Below are 18,992 nucleotides of genomic sequence, written 5' to 3' on the forward strand. Positions count from 1 at the left end.
CACTCTGCAGAACTTCCTTCCCCCCATTTCATTGATTTTTATATTAAAAATCAAACCCAGTCTCAAGCGAGACAAGACCATGAACGTTCTCATTTTGCTCTAAGCATTCAATTTGCTAACGCATTTCAGCTAAAATTCCTGCTTAGTCACGCCTGACACAATCCAGTCTTTTAGGCAAACATCCCCTCCATTCTGTGTGCTATGGCTGCCCGCCAGTTTTCAGCTGATGCACCCAGGGTTTTTCTGCTTGTGTCCGAGCACAGCGAGATCTCCAAAACCTGCTCTCACACAGCAGTTTGATCCTTGCATATGCTCTCCATTTATGATCAAAGCATATGCCTATTTATGTATAGGCAGGTCTAAATAAGTGCACATTGATTTTAGAGATATCAAACAGAAGAATGTCAGATCCTCCAACTCAGGTTACACACACTGTATGTCCTGAAACAAATAAATGCTTCTGCAAACAGCAAATGGACATCATTCTTCATCCTGGAATTAAAGCTTTGTTGCAGTTTGATTTAAATGAAAGGCTTCGTCTATACCAATAGACAATTATAACAATAACTTCTATTTAAAACAAACACACACAAATCACACACCAAACAACTCTCAAGGCTTCTACAAAAGGACAGTGAAAGAGTTACAGACCCAAATCTTCTGAATAGATGTCAGCCTTGGAAATTCTGTCACTGAAAATCCTATTCAGTAGCATTTCCTTCTCAGGTAACTTCTTTAAAATCCAGCGAGTTCAGTCTGAGATCGTAGATGAGATTTTTGTCAAACAAAAGAAGGAAAGATGCCCAATATGTTGGTCCACTGACTGATCACCATTCTCATTACCAGGTCTTGATATTAAGGGCAAGAGTGGGCTCAGATGGTCAGGAAGAAAGAAGAGAGGAAATAATTCTTCTTCCTGTTACCTGCAGGAGTGTTCTTTGGATGGTGGATGGCAAAGGAGCTTCCACATCCATCTAGGCAGGTGGGAACTGAAAGCACAACCAGAAAGCTCAAGAAGCCCAACTCACGACCCGCTCTCACTGGTGCTGTTGTCGAACTCTTCTGCTCTTGAGCAGCAGCAGGTAACTCCACTGGAGTGAAGAAAAGCCCTTGAGGCCACCAGTAACCTCCTCTTGTGGTCCAACACAGCCAGGCCCTGTGCTTCTCAACACTCAGGAAAATCATTAGATCCCAGCTCTCCTCCTGTGCTATTCTTGGGTTTTTCTGATGCCTGAAGCTGCAGGGATATCAAGTTTCCTCCAGTTGAAAGAGCACAGTGAATGTCTCCAAACATCCAAATCTCTCTTTTCTCCTTAGACCAGCACGTCCTTTCCTCAGTGGTGCCTGCTCAAGGTTTTTCCAGAAGTGCAGAACAGCTCCTGCTCTGGAAGCTGTTAATTGCTCCCCAAAATGTGATTAATTTCTGAATAATTGTTTTAAGATAGTTGATCCATTGCCTCAGCTCTAATTACATTTCTCATGTCAATTAATTAAAACCATGCTAAATGAAATACCAGGTTTTATTTAAAGTTTAGGGGGGGGGGGAAAAAATACGGGATACAATTAGATGCTACCAGACGTGATCTCAGCAGGTTTTCAATTATTCTATGTATAATAGTCCCCTAATTCAATACAAAGCTGTAATTAAGAATGTAATTAACTCATGGCATTCTACTGATGTCATACACCACAAGAACACATAATTAGCTACAGTTTTTAGTGCAGATTCCTTAATGGATTGGTATGTTTCATTGAGAATGTATTAAGTACATAATAATTTACTATGGGAACTCGGCCAATGTAATGGCTACATTTAAAAAAAAAAAGGGACAAATATGTATACATACAAGAAGAACAAATAAACTTTGTCTGTCAAGGTCAATTTGGGTAGAACCCAAACCTGTACCCATGGCATGGAATTGCTGGACTTGCCTTCATACCTAAGAGAATGTGTCTGCACAGCTCTTGAGAACAGGCACAGGAACAGGTAAGCAGCAGAGCATGTTTGCAGATGTATCTACTTATCATCTGGATGTGGGCAGCCTGTCTGAATAGGAACAGCAGCAAACGGCACACAGATGTGCTTTGCAGATCATCTTCCAGACTTGAATGAAGAGGAGCTTCTGGGCTCACTGTCTGCATTAGAGTTCTGGATTTCAGTCTGGGTTTTATAATCTGCTGTGATGCATCCAATCTCTGCGCTATCACACCACTCGCTACACTCATGAGAAACCCTCCGGCTCATTTCTGCTTATTAAAGGTAAGTTTGTGCTTCTGAAACACAGACCGTACGACTGCGGTGTCTAAATCAAAGATTCCTATTATCAGTTACGATTATTTGAACGTCACCATTTCTTTAGTTTTTTGTTGGTTTTGATGGTTTGTTTTTTGTTTGTTTGGTATTTTGCTTTGTGTTTGTTGTTGTTTAACAGATGACATTTCAGGGGGGAATAAAAGCAACAGAATAAGTTTCCCAAGAAAACTAAAACAGGTTCCAGAAACAAGTCATCAGAACTACAAGTAACTGGTCTATGTGCACAAAGTGAAAACAAAACCTACAGAATATTTATTTTTTTTCTTTCAAGTAAGCTCTCCTGCAAAAAGGATGAGAGGATAAAAGCCTGATATTTCAGCTAAGGAACCTCCTGCGCTGTAGTTTGCAGTGATGTGCACGGCACTGACCGGCATCCTAGGCAGTATCCAGGGACTCCATAGACATTGAACAGACCTCTCAGAGTCTTAAAAAGAAGACACCTCTGTCTCTAAACACTTAATTTTGTCCCCTATTTCGGGGAAAAACAAAACAAAGCAATTAATGGAGCGTCTTATTACCCTATTTCTGTTACCCACTGGAGGAACTTACCACTTCAACATTCAAAGAACAAGGTTTCATTTTGTAAGGTGACTGCAAGGAACTCCCTCATACAACAGACAAAACCACTCTTAAAACATTAACCACTCCATTCAAAACTATCTATAGATTCTCCCTATTCCACTCTTAATACCTTAATCAGAAGGAACATTTAGAAAACTTGAAGGAACTATGACTGTTTGCTTTGTAGGAGCCTAGAAAATGTTTAAATGTAGGTCTAAAAAATAGTAACAGATTAAAAATGGGGAGATGTTCTTGTAGTATTCTTATCCATACCACAGGTCAGTAACAATCTTGACTTTGAACACGCTCAGCCTTTTCTACAATATGTTGAATCCTCATTCCCTGATAGTTGCGAAGAACTTTTAGGGGATTCCGTGGCATCTGGAATGCAATAAAGCAAGGAATTATGAATGTCTGCACAGATTAATTCCACTAAATCCATGCATTTAACTTGGCTTTTCCTTCAGCACTTGCTATAATCAAGGAAGAAACAAGAATGCTTCCAGAAAGAGTCAGATCTCAGATGGCCTCAAACACTATGCGGGTGCAGCCTTCCAGGCATCGAACTCTGTCCTCTTTTTCTAAAATAACATAGCTCCTAAAGAACATTACCCCAGTTAGTAGCTACAATCAGCTGGAAAGAAACCACTGACCTGCTCAAAGATAATTTAGAACTATTTCAGAACAGCAGCACTAACTGAGCCCCAGTCACCGTACTGTATGAGCTGCGACTCCAAGAACAAGACACACGACCTTGGCAAGTTCAAGCCTTGAGCTGCAGCTTTGGCATTTGTGTTGTCACAGAGCCCAGTTCCTTTCTAGCCCAGCTTCTCAGGCTCTGCCCATGGTTTTCTTGCAGGTCAGTAAAGTTAGAGGTACGAGACAAAGTTTTATCACGTATTTGTGCACTCAGTTCAAAGACCTAATGAAAAGATGACAAAAAGTTCACAGGTGGTTCTTCCCATGACCTCTGCGGCTGGTAAACCTTCCAAACACACAACGCTCCAAGCTGGTTGCGTTGCGGGTCCCCCACCCTCCATTGCAGATGTGCCAGGTTCTCTAACATCCTGCCACTCAACTCTTCACATCCTTTTGTTTGTTTCCTCACAACTTCATTCTTCTGTGATTAATTGTCAGCAAGTGAAATGGAAACACGCATTGACCTATCCTATAGCATGACATTAATCACTGGAATGTCACCAATATAAAAATGATCTTGAGCTCATCTACCCACGGAGAATTTTTTCTCTAAGCAGTTATCACATACAGACATGTTCAAAAGTTACCTCAGAAAACTCTTTTGGATTTCTAAAATGTTCTAATAAATGCGATCCAGATGCTGTCTTTATACACTTTGCTAATGCTATCAGTTTTTAATCAAAATAGAACTAATTGAATTAATGGCCTTAATTAACTGTAAAGGTTCTTTGAATCACAAGATGTCTCTTTCAGATCAAAGCAGCACAGAAAGAGTCTGAGTTCAAATCTATTCCCATGTATCCAGGGTCTTTCTTTAGGATTCTTATACTTTTTCCACAGCTCAAGATGTTGGCACTTCATGAATCAATCTCAAAGGATATTAAAAGCAGCAGGAATAGCCTACAATGAGCCAGAAGGTTCCTTCGCAAAAAGCAAATGTTAAGTTTGCCAAGGAAAGCACTAAAAAAGTAACAAGGAAATCCAAACTTAAACTTAATTCATCCCCATATACATATGCATTAAGATACAGCCTTTAATGACATATTATTTCTTCCAGAGAACTCTGCCTAAGGCTGACAGAACGGACAGCTGCTCACCATTTCTTTATCATTACGTATAAACCTATGCATTCATTCAAGACACGGTATTTAAGTGTTGCACTGAATTATTAAAATTCTGATAAACTTTTTATGCAGCTTATCATGGTACTGTACAGAACACTTCAGAAATACTAACACACTTACTTACACAACACTTTCCTGGAAGAGAATTATCTATAATTTTAAAAGGATGAACTTCAGCACAGCAAAATTAGTAACTCAGAAAAACCTGCTAATACAGATGCCTAATTTAGAAAACCTGTGGCCTGATCTTCTGAAGAATACAGTATTAGTGAGCAAGCCTTACATTAGGGACAGCTATAAGGAACAAGAACAGGATATAATTCCCCAGAGTGTTACTAAACTCCTTATCTTCCTACAATCTTCACTCCTTCATGGGACACAAGTTAACCTGGAAACTTATCCAGCATGTCTGGCTACAGCAAGGAAAGAGAAGGGAAGGATTCAGAAAACGGAGCCATGGATGCCAAGGGAAGCTTCTGAGAGGTAACAGAAGACGCTTAGAACCAGATACCCTCTGCCTATGCCCCTTCTGTAGTTTGCATTTGGCTTATGAGGAGAATCTTGTTGTCTCTGAAGGGCTATTAAAAATATGCTCTAGGGTGCCATCACTGAGTATGAAAAACAGCGACAGCCACAGAGGCTGTTTATACTGAAAAATGCTAAAGTTCCTCTCCATATAGATTCAGAAGTTAAGCCCATGCTGGGCCTGTTATATCTACACACCTTCCAGCTTCTGTAACAAATGAAGCTGAAGTCCCCAGACAACAGGCTCCTTCAGTACAAAAAACTGGGATTTTTTTCCCCAGGAAGCCATCCATCCTGGGTACCAAATGAGACGGCAGTCCCAGAGATAACCACCTGGTCCTTAACCCTTGTCATGCCCCAAGATGCTTCCTCCTCCTCCTCCTCCTCGGCACAGAACAGAGCAGAGGAAGGACACACGACGGCTTCTGATAATTAAGGAGGAACATACCCAAGAAAACCCGTATGCAGCTCTGGCATCTGAGATGCAGTACAGGCCACAAACGCAACACACTGAATAACGCTGCGGCCACCCTCTCAATTCTGCATTAAGAAAAGACTAAACCCCATTTTCAGACTCAGAAGTCTGGCAACTTTGAATAGATTTTTCATGTAATTAAACCAAAAGGTAGAAGGCTTCAAAAATAGGTTTATTCCCTTTTTTATGTGCCTTCAAACAAAAAGAGCAGGGACACATTTGCAGGAGTTATCTGCAGTCATCATGAATCTTGCTTAGTAAAAATGAATTTTAGCATTCATACATCATCATCACTTCAGAGAGAGAGATTAAGGAAAACACCATCTATCTTTGTCTCTAACAGTGAAAAATCACAGGATTTAACCCAACTAGTGCTGCCCATGGAAATGGTTCTGGCTGGCTAGCACACAGCATTTCTGGCTGGCTTTGTTCTCCAAAACAACTGAAACTCTTCACAGAAACTTTTCCAAATCAGTCAAAAAAACACACAGCATGGAAAACTTCAGCTAAAAGTGCTGGAGCTTGAGAAAGTCCCACTTTAAAAGGGTATTCCAGTGAGAAGTGTTGAACAGTTAATGTGGTTTTCTGATATACAGATGACACTCTCTTGATAGAAAACTGTGATTGAATTCATTTTTTAAACTACCGACTCATACCAAACCCCCCCCTCCTCAATTTTACTGCACTTCCTTGTTGACTTTTTCAATATAACACTGATCCATTAGGAAATATCACATATGCAACAAATTAGGCCACAAACCTTTCATCTCAGACTGCTTTGAAAAGTTGCTTAGTAAACCCACTAGAGTTCATTTTTCCAATGAAGAAAGATTTCTTCTAAGTCTTCCCATTGTGAGTCTACCATGTGGTTTGCGTTTTCTGTTTCTTCAAAACAGCTTCCCAAAAGCTCACACTGTTTGATTCCATTTTCAGTTAAGAGGAGCTAAAAATCTGAAACGTGGTGAGACTAATTCAAAATTACAAGGTATGGGAGAGGTCATATTCACCCTGTACTTATGTAGAGTGCTATTTACTTTCGTGCTATGTTAGCGTAGAATTTAAATTTCAATGTAAATGCAAGTATTTCTTCAAAGATGATTAGAAATTAAAATCATAGGCTGGTAAGTCACAATTCGCTTTCTATGAAGGTGGAAGGTTGGATGATGTATTAGAGTAACAGCTTTGGATAACCAAGTCCACAAACACAGAGCACAGGTAACAGAGAAAGATTCCCAGCTACGCCCTTTAACATTTAAGGCACAGAAATACTAATTGGTGTGTTTCATTGTTTTTCAAGTTTGAGGGATTTGCTGTTGTGTGTGTACCAATGTCAGTTTTATTCAACATAAAGTTGAAAGATTCATTTTGGGGTCTAGGTCAGGATCCAAAATTTTATAAGGATTCAGAATTCAGCTCCAACTTTACACACCTGTGCTCCTAACAAAAGTCGATCCTTCTCCTCTCCCCAAATAAAACATACATACAAACTATACATACTCTCCAAACAATTTGCATTTTGTGACTTTCCTGAACAATATTGCCTAAAGGCACGATTTCTACCTCAAACCAGTTCTGACATTACTGCACTACATGATCATTTTTAAATGTCATCTGGTGATTCCTATTAAAGTCCCACAGTTCCGTCACTACAGCTAATTTAATTCTAAATGAGTTTTCAAAACCAAGACTAAAGTTCAATGGAGGCCTGAAGCTTTGAGGACTTGTGAAGCTTTGAGCTTGAAACGCAGTGCTATCTAACTTTAATCCGTGAAATAGCCAAGGCAACACCATGAATACGGTTCTTTGAATAACTGTATAATGTAATAAAGTAACATCTTCCAGATGGACATTGCACTATAGGCGTTTCCAGACCGGCATTTGTCTTTCAAGACCAGTCAGCACCTTCCTTTCATCTCCAGACTGCTCGTGACACTCCAAAGGAAAAAGAATATATTCTGTTGTGTCACACAGCTGGGGCCTATATAATTCAATACATTCATCAGTGATTTGGACAAGGGAATAGAGTGTACTATCAGCAAGTTTGCTGGTGACACCAAGCTGGGAGGAGTGGGTGACACTGGAAGCTGTGCTGCCATCCAGAGACCTGGACAGGCTGGAGAGTTGGGCAGGGAAACATTTAATGAAATAGAACAAGGGCAAGTGTAGAGTCTTGAATCTGGGCAGGAACAACCCCAGGTTCCAGTGTAAGTTGGGGAATGACCTATTAGAGAGCAGCGTAGGGGAAAGGGACCTGGGGGTCCTGGGGACAGCAGGGTGACCATGAGCCAGCACTGGGCCCTTGTGGCCAGGAAGGCCAATGGTACCTGGGGTGGGTTAGAAGGGGGTGGTCAGTAGGTCAGAGAGGTTCTCCTGCCCCTCTGCTCTGCCCTGGGGAGACCACACCTGGAATATTGTGTCCAGTTGTGGCCCCTCAGCTCCAGAAGGACAGGGAACTGCTGCAGAGAGTCCAGCGCAGCCACCAAGATGCTGAAGGGAGTGGAGCATCTCCCGTGTGAGGAAAGGCTGAGGGAGCTGGGGCTCTGGAGCTGGAGAAGAGGAGACTGAGGGGTTGATACTGATCTTGTATCAGTGGGGTTTTTTTTCCCTGTGTAAAAATGAAACAGTAATAATTAATTCATGTTACTATGTTATCAGTTGCAGATATTATTGTAATAAGAACTTGCAATTTTACACCAAAGAAGAAAATCTGAGGCAGATGCTTGGCATGGAATATTTCAGCTGAAACAGTTAATTGTCAAGGAATTTATAAGAAACTAAACCCAAGCTCCTTTAATGGCAATTGTAATAATAAGCAGCAGTGCTACCAGTCTTGTGATAATAATGCAAGAAAGTTGGGGTTTGGGTTTTTGTGGGAGGGTGGTGATGGTGTGTAGTTTGCATTTAGGAAAATAGCTTTATTTTCAGCATCAAAAAGCACATTTTACCTGAATGAGAAAATGGTAACACATTAATGCAAGCCTCAGTTATTTGTTCAAAATACACAGAGTCAGCAAAACGAGAAAAAAAAACGCCCAATACAGAAATCAAAGCTGTGTAGTTCACCAAGTGCCTCTCACGTTCTCTAACCTCTCCGTGTTTAATATCCTGCGTTGGATATATAACATAAGCAACTCCCATAACAACCTCTTTTTTTACAATAGCGTCCCACCACCAAATTAAAGCCATACTGCTCCAAGTGCTGCGCCGTGCTCTGTTAAACTGCCTCTCCTCCACTCCAGCCCATTCTCTCTTTTGCTTATACACACGGTAAATTGATCCCAAGGTGATACAAACTCACCCTTTGTTAACAACAACAACAAAGTACTTTGTAAGCTGCTTCAGGGAGATAAAACACACAGAGATGTTCAAGGCACGGCAAAGTTGGCAGAAAAAGAGGGTTGCTCAGTTTGGGAGAGGGCAGAAACCTGGCAGCATCAATTTACATTGGCTCACGCTGGTAAGAAATTGCACCCTCAAGCAATATAACTGGTTGGAAAATGGAACTTCACGAGGACAGAACCAAACATTTTGAAGATTACCTTCATTCTCAATCAGAAGAAAAATTTAATTGTTACATAAAGTTCAAATGCCTTTCAAAAGTCATTTGGAATGACATCTTTTCACAGCAATTACAAAAAGCTTTTTTTTAAATATCAAAAATATTAGAGAAAAACATTAATGATACATCTATGCTGTTACCTGATTGTACCTGAATACCTTACTAGAAGTCAAAATGATAATTTTGTGAAATTGTTCACAAAAAAGTATCATCCAAGTAAATTCTAGATGCACAATTTTCCAAGTAAATTGTTTGGTGAACTGTATCAGTCTCAAAAATATTTTCAAATGAAGAACTGCTCAGTTATCAAGCCGAAAAGTACAGCAATTAAATAAACAATACAAGATTAGATGTATCGGTGTTAGATACATTTCAACATCTACACTCTGTGAGTGCACGATGCAGTTAACCAGCAGAAGGCAGTGGACCACCCCCTCTGTTGTGTTGGTATCATGGGATATCATCTTACCTTTAATTTACTAAATATTTCCTCTTCGTGCACAGAGGAACTGACTTTTAGACACACTCAGGAGACCAGAAAGGCTTTTTTCCATACGAAAACACTAACTTTTTTCAAAGCCTTTTTTTTCATAATTAATTCTGCCTTCTCCCCTTCATATTCTTGTTTAAGTTTAAAGTTTTCATATAAATGTCAAATTCCTAATCACTGTTTTGGGGCTTGGTGGTTGCTTCATATTACTGAAAAGGGCAATTCACTTACAGGTTTGTGTTTCCTGACCTTAGAGAGGAACATGCAACTAAAAGCACCAAACAAACAAATTCTGGTTGTAGCAGATATAAATGCAATTATGATTAAAATCAGTAATAATTTCATGCTGTCCTTCTATAAAATTCTACAAATTTTATAACAATTGTAGAAGAAAATGGAAAAGTATTATGTGAAAAGAAACAATTAACAAAAAAAGCGTTTGACTTTCCACGTGGCACTTGTAACACCAGCAGATGACAAAGTCAGATTAAATTCTTACTGCAGTATATAATAAAAAGTGTCCACTTAAGAGGACTTGTCTGGCTGTTTACATCTGTCAAGCTGCTAAAACTGCACAGTTGTAAGAGAACACTTTTGACAATGACAGCGGAGCTATGATTGGTATGATCTGTGCTATTCAGGCAAAAGAAGTGCCAGGAAAGATTGTCTCCAAGCGCAAAGTTACTGACCCAAGATGTCAGCGATGCAATAGGAAGACATTAGCACATTTCTTAAGTGTAGCAGCAAAGAATCACTTAGTCCAAATGTACTTCCCTAAAGAAAAGTTCACCTAATTGACCAGCGCTGCAGAGACGCCTGTAATTTCAGTGATGGAAATGACACTTTGTTTATGGAATTCAAGCTCAACAGATTAATATGCTTTAGAATTGCAAAGAAAATAGAAGAGTAGACTCACCGGGTCATTTCACTAGATATAGTTGAAAAGAAAAATGGTGACCTGAGGCTGTGTATTGACCCAAAAAATGTGAACAAATAGATAAAGAGAGAGTATTTCCATTTGCTAACTAAAACAGACACAGGCACTACTGGACTGAAATTATTTCCAAAGCTGGATGCATCCGCAGGCTTTTACCAGATACCTCTGAGTGAGGAGACTGCAGAAGCTCTGAACTTTGAATGCACCATTTGTCCGTCCCTGTTTCAAAGGGGTCACATCTGTCACTAGAGCCTGAGCCAGTCCACAGAACACAAAACAGTACAACTGCTTCAAGAGCTGAACACTGTGAAACTGTTTTGCCAGGGTACTGAGTCTGTAAGGAAGGCTGAATAAAATATAAAGGACTCAGGCCTGTAAGAGCAAGTCAGGATAAGAGTCTGAACTAGACAAAGGCAAGTTTTCTGGCCAGAAAGTTATTGCTTATCACTAGGAAGGAAAGAGCACGCAAATTTTAGCCAAACACCATTGGTTAACATCTTACAGCATCACTAAATATGACCTGTATTTGGACCACTGTCATGTTCAGATACTAAGGAAATATAAAAAGGTCCCAGTGAACAATGTGACCAAACCAGCAAAATGACAATCACAGCAGATGAGAGACAGGGAGAGAAGGAAGGAAACGACTGATGAAACCAGCAGGACAGTGGTGCTTGTGAGAGCAGAGACAAGGTCTGACTGCTGCTACACAGCTTCCCTTTCACTAAATCCACCTTCCTTTGGTATCAAGTCCATGCAGCACACAGTACACTTCTCCTTCATACCGATCGACAAGGATTGTTTCAAGTCACCCACAATTTGCGTTTGCTTTCTATTATATCCTCAGTTTAGCTTTTTAACGCCCATATTAGATTACTTTCAATCACTGTCTTTACCCACTTAAGTTCTCACAACTTGTTGCCATTTTACTTTCACGTCTTTTATCATAATGTGCTTTTTGTCTCTCCAAACAGCCAGGGCACATCGAGCGGAGCCTGCCAGATGGAACCACTGCCAAAACCTCAGCGTGGCAGCACAAACTGGCACACAGCAGACGAGGAAATCAAAGGGTTTACCAAAGCCTGGAAGAAAATCGGGATTCAGCACAGCAAATCTCTGACACCTCTTCAATGGTGTGATCATACTCTGAAGATGTCAAGCTTTCATCCACTTGTCTCTTGCTTAATAGCCTTAAACGGGCATGAGCCTACCGCGGTCAGAAACAACAGCTCAGAGAGATGTGCTACAGAGAGGCACCACCTTGACAACTCCACCCAGGAAAGTTCGCATAAGGTGCCAACACTTCTAGCAAATTTGCTTTTATTCATAGAGTCTCTAGCTCTTCCCCACAAGCCACCTTTCCAGCTCTGCTGAACTGCTGCTTTGTCAGTAGAGTTCAACAACACAGACCTGAATCCCAATTCTCAATAAAACCCCTACCCTTTCATATCAAACAATACAGTTTGTCAATACTTACTAACATTTAGCCAGTTAATAAAAGTGTTGTGCTGCTTGTTACTTCATTTCAACCAAATGCTTAGTTCCCTAATTCAAGAGCTAGACATATATTTATGTATTAGAAAAGCAATTACAGATTTGACATTTTATATCACACAATCATGCATTTAGACATATGCTTGAACAGACACCTCTAATACAGCTGCTGGGTATACTACCAGGTAAATACAGCATCTAATAAACATTAAGATCTACTACCAAATATAGAAATGAAGTAAATTAGACTATTAACAGCACTATCTCCATTTTGAAAGTGTTACATCCAAAAGAAAGATTAGCCACTTACAGAACTCCATGCAGTTATGATTTCACACAATGCAAGTCCCTGCCATGTTCTTAGGTAGCACTAACTCGAGGAAATTACGAAAAAGAAAGATTCGGAAGTTTTCCATAACACCAGGGTATGCCATGCTACTGAACTTTCAAATAGGACATAAAAAGCTTCACTGCTGGAACAATTTAAAATCAGAATGAAACAAACTTCAAAATCAAGAGCCTCAACCAGTTTCCACACCATTATGACTGAAACAATTATATATCGCATGGTTGTGGTACAAACAAGAGTGGAGCCAAAGCAGGTGCTGTACCAGCCTATGGAGGCACAACTGTGTGGGCACTGGCGTTCAGACTCTACTGAAGTACCTAGAATTCCAGTAACTCTGTGCCCATTTAACATCTGCTCACGTTCAATACCTTCTTGCATATATGTGCTTCATGTGCAAATTAATCAATCCTCTAGCTCTGCATCCTTAAACTCTTTTTTTAGGACTTACTAGATTCTGCATTTCCAGTTTCTACGATTCTTGTTGTAGTTCACAGTCAACATGAAACTGAGGACTCCCAGATATCTATGCATTATACAATAAAGTAAATCTGTACACTTGTGTTTGCATTTATGCTCTGATAAAAGAAAACAATTTAAAAAAATAAATAAAAAAACCCTTAAAGCTCATGAATACCTCCTATTGGCTATAAAGAGGCTTAAGCACATGCATTAGCACTTCACTGAAAAGAGGTCATTTCCTGAAAGGAATATATATACACACTTGGGATTTACTTATGTAAATATGATTTCACACACACACTCTCCACCTAGGGAACAGGCATCCAATAACCGGTATGTAAAATACGTGCTTGTACCTAAACACAAGAGCACTTTTGCACACTGAGTTTCTACCCATCCTGGTCCGACTAGAGGCACAGCTTAAATTAAATGCCAAGCTTCTTTCTTGAGATTGAATGAATTAACATTATTAGCCAGAAAATAACCACAGCATAATGGCACACTGAAGCCTAAGGCAACATTTCAGGAGAATTTTCTTAGAAATTCAGGGCTGATAGGAGATGCTAATGAGTTCAGAGAAGTAAATATAGCTCTTTAAACAGCAAAAGACAACTTGTCTATAAGAGTAAGTTTCTCAGCACATTTACAAACGCTTTTGCTTGCGAGCTATAAAGTGACTTTCATTTAGTCAGACTTAGGCTCTCAAGAACAATCACTATCCTAACACGCCAACAAAAAGAGTGCAAACACACAAGGGGAGCGCAAATGAACTGCTTGTTAAGGGCACACAAGGAAACCATACAAACACCTTATTTGAGAAGTTTAATTAAGCGATTCCTTTCTAAATCATCCTGTGCCCAGCTATGCTGAGAGGCAAATTCCCTACTCAGACGCTCCGCTTTTCTTCCCTGAAGGAAAGTGGTATTTTGTCCCTTATTCTCGAAGAGCACAGCCCAGCAAGCCCGGCAGCTGCTGCTGGCAATGGTTCGTGTGGCACCACTACTGACTCTTTACAGCATGGCTGAGTCAACACTGACCCAGGTTCCAGCGGAGAGAAACGGCTTAACGAGGCTGGGTTGTTTATAACCTCTCACTGTAGCGCTTTCTCCCACCCTTAAGCAGCAGCATAACCTCTGTATTTCTCATATAAAAATATTTGCGGATAGAAAAAGCCCACACATCGGTGTCTAACTCGATAGGTTATGCCTAACACAAACACTTATTGGAGAAGATGCACTTGTGACTGCCAAAGCTGCACGGCAGGACAGACACACTGCCCCAGAAAAACACCAGACCCTCTTTACAAGCCTTAACCTCATGCGGTCTCTAAAGGTGAGCACGAGGCTAATATCATTCTCACCTCCGGGCTGCAGCAATCAAAACAGAAACCCGTATTTAGTATTCTTCACATCAGCACTTTCAGAACATGTCGAGTCACGGGGATGTCCATTAATTTTAATGCACTATATTAAAATGACCGACATTAAGAGGCCACGCAATTTTCTGCCAAGTACTTTGTTTTCCTTACCAATGGGGGTGGGAAAAGTCCCTTTATGAATGGCTACTGATTCCACCCTTGCTTCATTCTTGAGATATTATAGTTCTGTATATCTCACGGCTCCCTCTGCGATCGGCTACCCTGGCAGAGAGGTTGGCAGGACTGGACCAAACTACACAATGAAGAGTCTTTTATTAGTAATCTTCTTATGTCAGTAAAACAGCACCGCTAATGCCAACAGGATAAAAGGCAAAATTATTTTTCTATTCCTAGAGATCGCAACAACAGCAGGAATCGCAGCTTAACAAGATCCACCCCCCCCCCCCCCAAATGAGGATAAGGGTATATTTTTAAAAAATATCCACAACTACCACAGTCTGAGCAAGAAAACAAGAAGTGTCGAGACATGGCAGTCTCCTACTACTCTGCACAGAAACTCCTGTTTGGATCATGCACGATTCACATCCCTGAATCCCTTCAGAGATCTGCCTTTGTCAAAGGGGCTCTGTGATCACACAAGTTCAGTGATGAGGGAAAAAAAGAGGAGATCATTCAAATGACCTCTCTGCTAAGCCAAACCTGCTCCTCAGCTGTCTCTTTGATCAAGCTAACAAGCATCTTGCCCAGGTAACAGGGCTTCCAGCCAGTCTCTAGAGCTATCACTGCACAGCTCCAATCTAATTTAAAGGATGCTATTCCCAAACACTGTCATTGTACTCCTGGTGCCTCTTTCAGCTTTCACCGCTCCCCATATTCCATTCCAAGCTGGGACTGGGACACCCCCTCCCACAGAGACGAGCTCTTCAACACACCGCAGAAATCCAGATGCATTTGAAAATACCATCACTGAGGCAGAAAGAAAGGAAACTTTCCCTGTTTCTGATTTTTGTCAACTGCAAGCTTGCAAGCTTTCCCACCCTTCGAATAAACAAGAAAGAAAAAAAGAAAAGGGAAGATTTTAAACCAGCAGAGACAGAGATAGGATTTAAAGGAAAAGGGAGGAAGGAGTAATTTAGTTCACAGGCCAATACAGTGGAAAACAAGCCACTTGCTTAGGAAGGAGTTGAGGTCTCTGCCTGAGTAGCTGCAAACCAGCCCAGCGCAGATCAACTGGTGACTCCGCTTCGCGGCCCCGCGGAGCATCAGCCGGTTCCGCCGGTTCCCCCGCTCCGCAGCCCCGCCAGCAAGTGCCTCCCGCTTACCTCCGCAGAGCAGGGCTCCCAGGAGCACGCTGACAGCCGGGCAGCTGCGCCCGCCGCCCCGGGCAGCCCCCGCCATGCCGAGGAGATGGGGACACGTCCCGGGCGCGGCTCGGGGGCTCCGCCGCTAGCTCTCCCCGCCCGCCGCCCGCTGCGGCCGCGCCATGGCCGGGTCCGCACGCACACCGCGCTCCGGAGCGCCGCTCAGCCCCGCAGCGCGCTCCTGCCCATGCCGGAGCTCCTTCCTTCTCCCCTCCGCGTCCTGCCCGAGCGCCGGCGGGGTGCGCGGAACGTGCGGCGGGCGGGGGCTGACGGACGCTCCGGCACCGCCGTTCTCTACCGGCAAAACTTTGCAAGCGGGCGAGCAAAGGGCGGGGAGGGTCCCGGAGCCGGCGGGGCTGGGTCGTCCCCCGGCCGCTCGCTGGCTGGCTCTCTCCCCGCTGCACCCGAGCGCCCTCCGCCGCGGCCGCCGCCGCCTGCGCTTCCCGTGCTTTATGCGGGGCCGCGCAGACACTTTTCCGCGCGCGGGGGAAGGGCGGGGGGACCGTTGGGCTCGAGCGGCGGCCGTTGGCGCTCGCGGCGGGGGCGGGAAGCGGCGCTGCGGGGACGCGGCCGCTGCGGTCGCCCGGGATGCGAGGGGGGAAGGACTTTGGCCAAAGCCCGTATGGATAGAAAAGGGGAGACCTGCCCTTGAGGGGGCGGGCGGGGATCAAGCGATGGGGATGGGAGCGAAAGGACCGCGGGGGCAGCTGGTCCTGGAGAGCCAAGAAATACCCACCCCCACCAACATAACCGAGCGCACCGCCACACTCCGGCTGTCCTGCTTTTTCAAGTCAAGCAACGTGTTCAAAACAGAAAACCAAAAGAAAAGAACCTTATCGAAACAGGACAGAGCACTCTGCAAGCCCTAAAATGAAGAAAACATCTTGACCCACCTGCATTTCGCCAGCTCCATCATTGCTTCCTCATCTTCTTGGGTTTTTTTCTCCTTCACATTTCTTCAGTTCTATCTTCTAAACAAAATTCACAGGCCATGTTTTTATTCCCATTTGTTTAATTTGATGCTTGTACTTAGATATCCTGGATAACTTCAGCTAGCAGCTCTTTTCCCTTCTTGTGGGAAAATTTTTGTGGCCCAACAGTAACCATGCTTTTAATAATCTCCATTAGAGCTGTAACACAGAACAAGCAAGGTGCAGTTTAGTAAGAAAAACCGAGTACTTGAAGTATTGAGCACAGAAATCACCTAAGCAGGGAAATACCCCCCCAACACACCTTAAAATGGTGCCTTCCTTTCCAACCTGCCTTTATCCTGAGAATTAGGCTCCGATCCTTCAGGCAAATACTCACAGCCGGTCCTCTGTGGCTTTAATCAACCCAAATCAGTGAGGTTCTCTCCATCTGTGGTCAGTTACTCAAGCAGGTGTCAAAGTTTATCATTAGGTACCACCCTAAGTAAAACATATTTGGGGTAATTCTAAAGAGCCCGTTGTTTATGCAAGATATGATTCCCATTGATAAGGCCACCTCAACACAGAGATTTCCTGATGAGCAACTGCAGACAACTTTGTTGGGAGTATGCTTTGTATTGTCATGGTTTGCATGATTTTATTGTCAAGTGGCAGCTAATTCAAATGTGGAAAAGCAGAAAGAGGAGATCATATGGATGCAATTTTAGCAGAATTTTTCTCACGAGAATGTAAAGAAGCCTTTCTCAGTGCAAAACTCTTTCCAAAATGTGTAACAGCTTAAGTCTCTTTGCTTGGTTGTAATTTCTGCTAGATACTACAAACACTTGTTAGATGAGTTTAAATAATCCAGCAGTCAGCAGCAAAACACGGCAGCTAACAAACAGTTATGTTCTGCACTTGAATTTGTAGATAATGTATGTATACAATCCATCGGATTTATAGGAGAAGGCAGATACAGTGAAGACAAATGCTATTTCTTCCCAAGGCAACTTCTACTAAGGGACCAAAACCCAATCTTGTCATCATTCATGAGCTACCAACATTTGTCTTGTTTGAATTGTGAAGAAAATTTCAGTATGATGCAAATTAGGTTGAACATGAGATTATTTGAAAATACTGGAAAGTAGGATATGTCCTATTTCTCAAATCCAAACTGGAGTGTCTATGTTATTTGCGTAACCTGCTGTGTGGAAATTTTTGGAAGTTGCACATACAGCCCGTTGGCAGGGACTTTCATGGGTAAGAAGCAGAAGTCAGATAACGAGGTGATAAATACGGTAAACAAGTCTGGACAGAATGGGTTTTGCTACAGCTGTTCTTACTCGTTTGAAATTTGATTTCTTTTTGGTTTAAGTACAAGATTTCAGTAGCAGAATTTTGAATAGAGGCGATGCCTGAGACTGGACTGGAAGCAAAAGTGTGTCAGAAGGAATAATCTGACAGAACTTTTTAGAAAACGGATGTTGGGGCCGTGGTGTTGCCAGCAGGTTAGCACTGCAACGTAAGTGGGTATAATAGACTTTACAGCCTGTAGTCTTGATTTTAATCATCTTGTACTGAAAACTTGTCTTTTGCCACTACTCTGTAGTTTAGTCAGAAACGTAGATTGTCCTTGATACATGTGAGTGGTTTTGGATGTGATCATTTAGCACTGACTGTGTCTGCTACCCAAAGGCCCATTTCACTTGCTCTGTTTTAGCGTGTCATGTATTGTTATCCCTGGTGCTCTATCATATAAATGACTCTGTCTTTCAGTGTGACCTTAAACAAGTCACCTACTCTATCCCTCGGTGTCCTTATATGTATAATGGGATAATGACATCAAATAGTTTCATCAAGTACATGGGCACATAGGGGAAAAAAGCTACGTATATATTCTGTCATTCTTTAAAATCAATAGGACTAGGTAGATAAATAGCTTTCTCATTTAATGAATGCCTCTCTGCTCACTTATTTATAATTATTCAGAATAATATTTTTCTTAACTCGTTCTCTTTAAATATAGTACTTTAAATTCTTGGAATGTGATGGTGGCCAGTTCACTGCAAATGTCCATGCCAAAATTGCCTTCTATGTTGCTCCATGTATGTAAGGTTCCATCAGAAAGGGATAGTGGTGCACCACTAATTCTGCCAGAGATAGGAAGTCATATAAAGGAATAGAGTGAAAAAAATGTTCAGCATTCAGTTTTATCCCACCCTTGTACCTGGGTGCATTATCATCTCTCTTCTGTCTTCTATGCTTTGTTTTGCAGTTGGGAGCATTGCCATTTAAAGTGATTTTATTCTACTTCTGTGTCAGCATTTATCCTTGAAATAGAGGTATAACTTGTATCTCT

General features: G+C 42.0%; 1 protein-coding gene across 2 annotated transcripts in view; it reads right to left on the reverse strand.

Moving 5' to 3' along the window:
• Positions 1–16,241, reverse strand: part of TMEM132C (transmembrane protein 132C) — a 167,547-nt gene extending 151,306 nt beyond the window's left edge. Inside the window, exon 1 of one of the 2 annotated variants that reach the window (XM_071815948.1) lies at positions 15,687–16,241. In XM_071815948.1, coding sequence (XP_071672049.1) covers positions 15,687–15,762 — 76 coding nt within the window. In that variant the 5' untranslated portion in view covers positions 15,763–16,241. The remainder of the gene's footprint in view (positions 1–15,686) is intronic. The other variant, XM_065851926.2, reaches the window with a different exon arrangement.
• Positions 16,242–18,992: the final 2,751 nt, after the last annotated feature.

This window comes from Patagioenas fasciata, chromosome 17, assembly GCF_037038585.1.
Source record: "Patagioenas fasciata isolate bPatFas1 chromosome 17, bPatFas1.hap1, whole genome shotgun sequence".
NCBI classification, from domain to species: Eukaryota; Metazoa; Chordata; class Aves; order Columbiformes; family Columbidae; genus Patagioenas; species Patagioenas fasciata.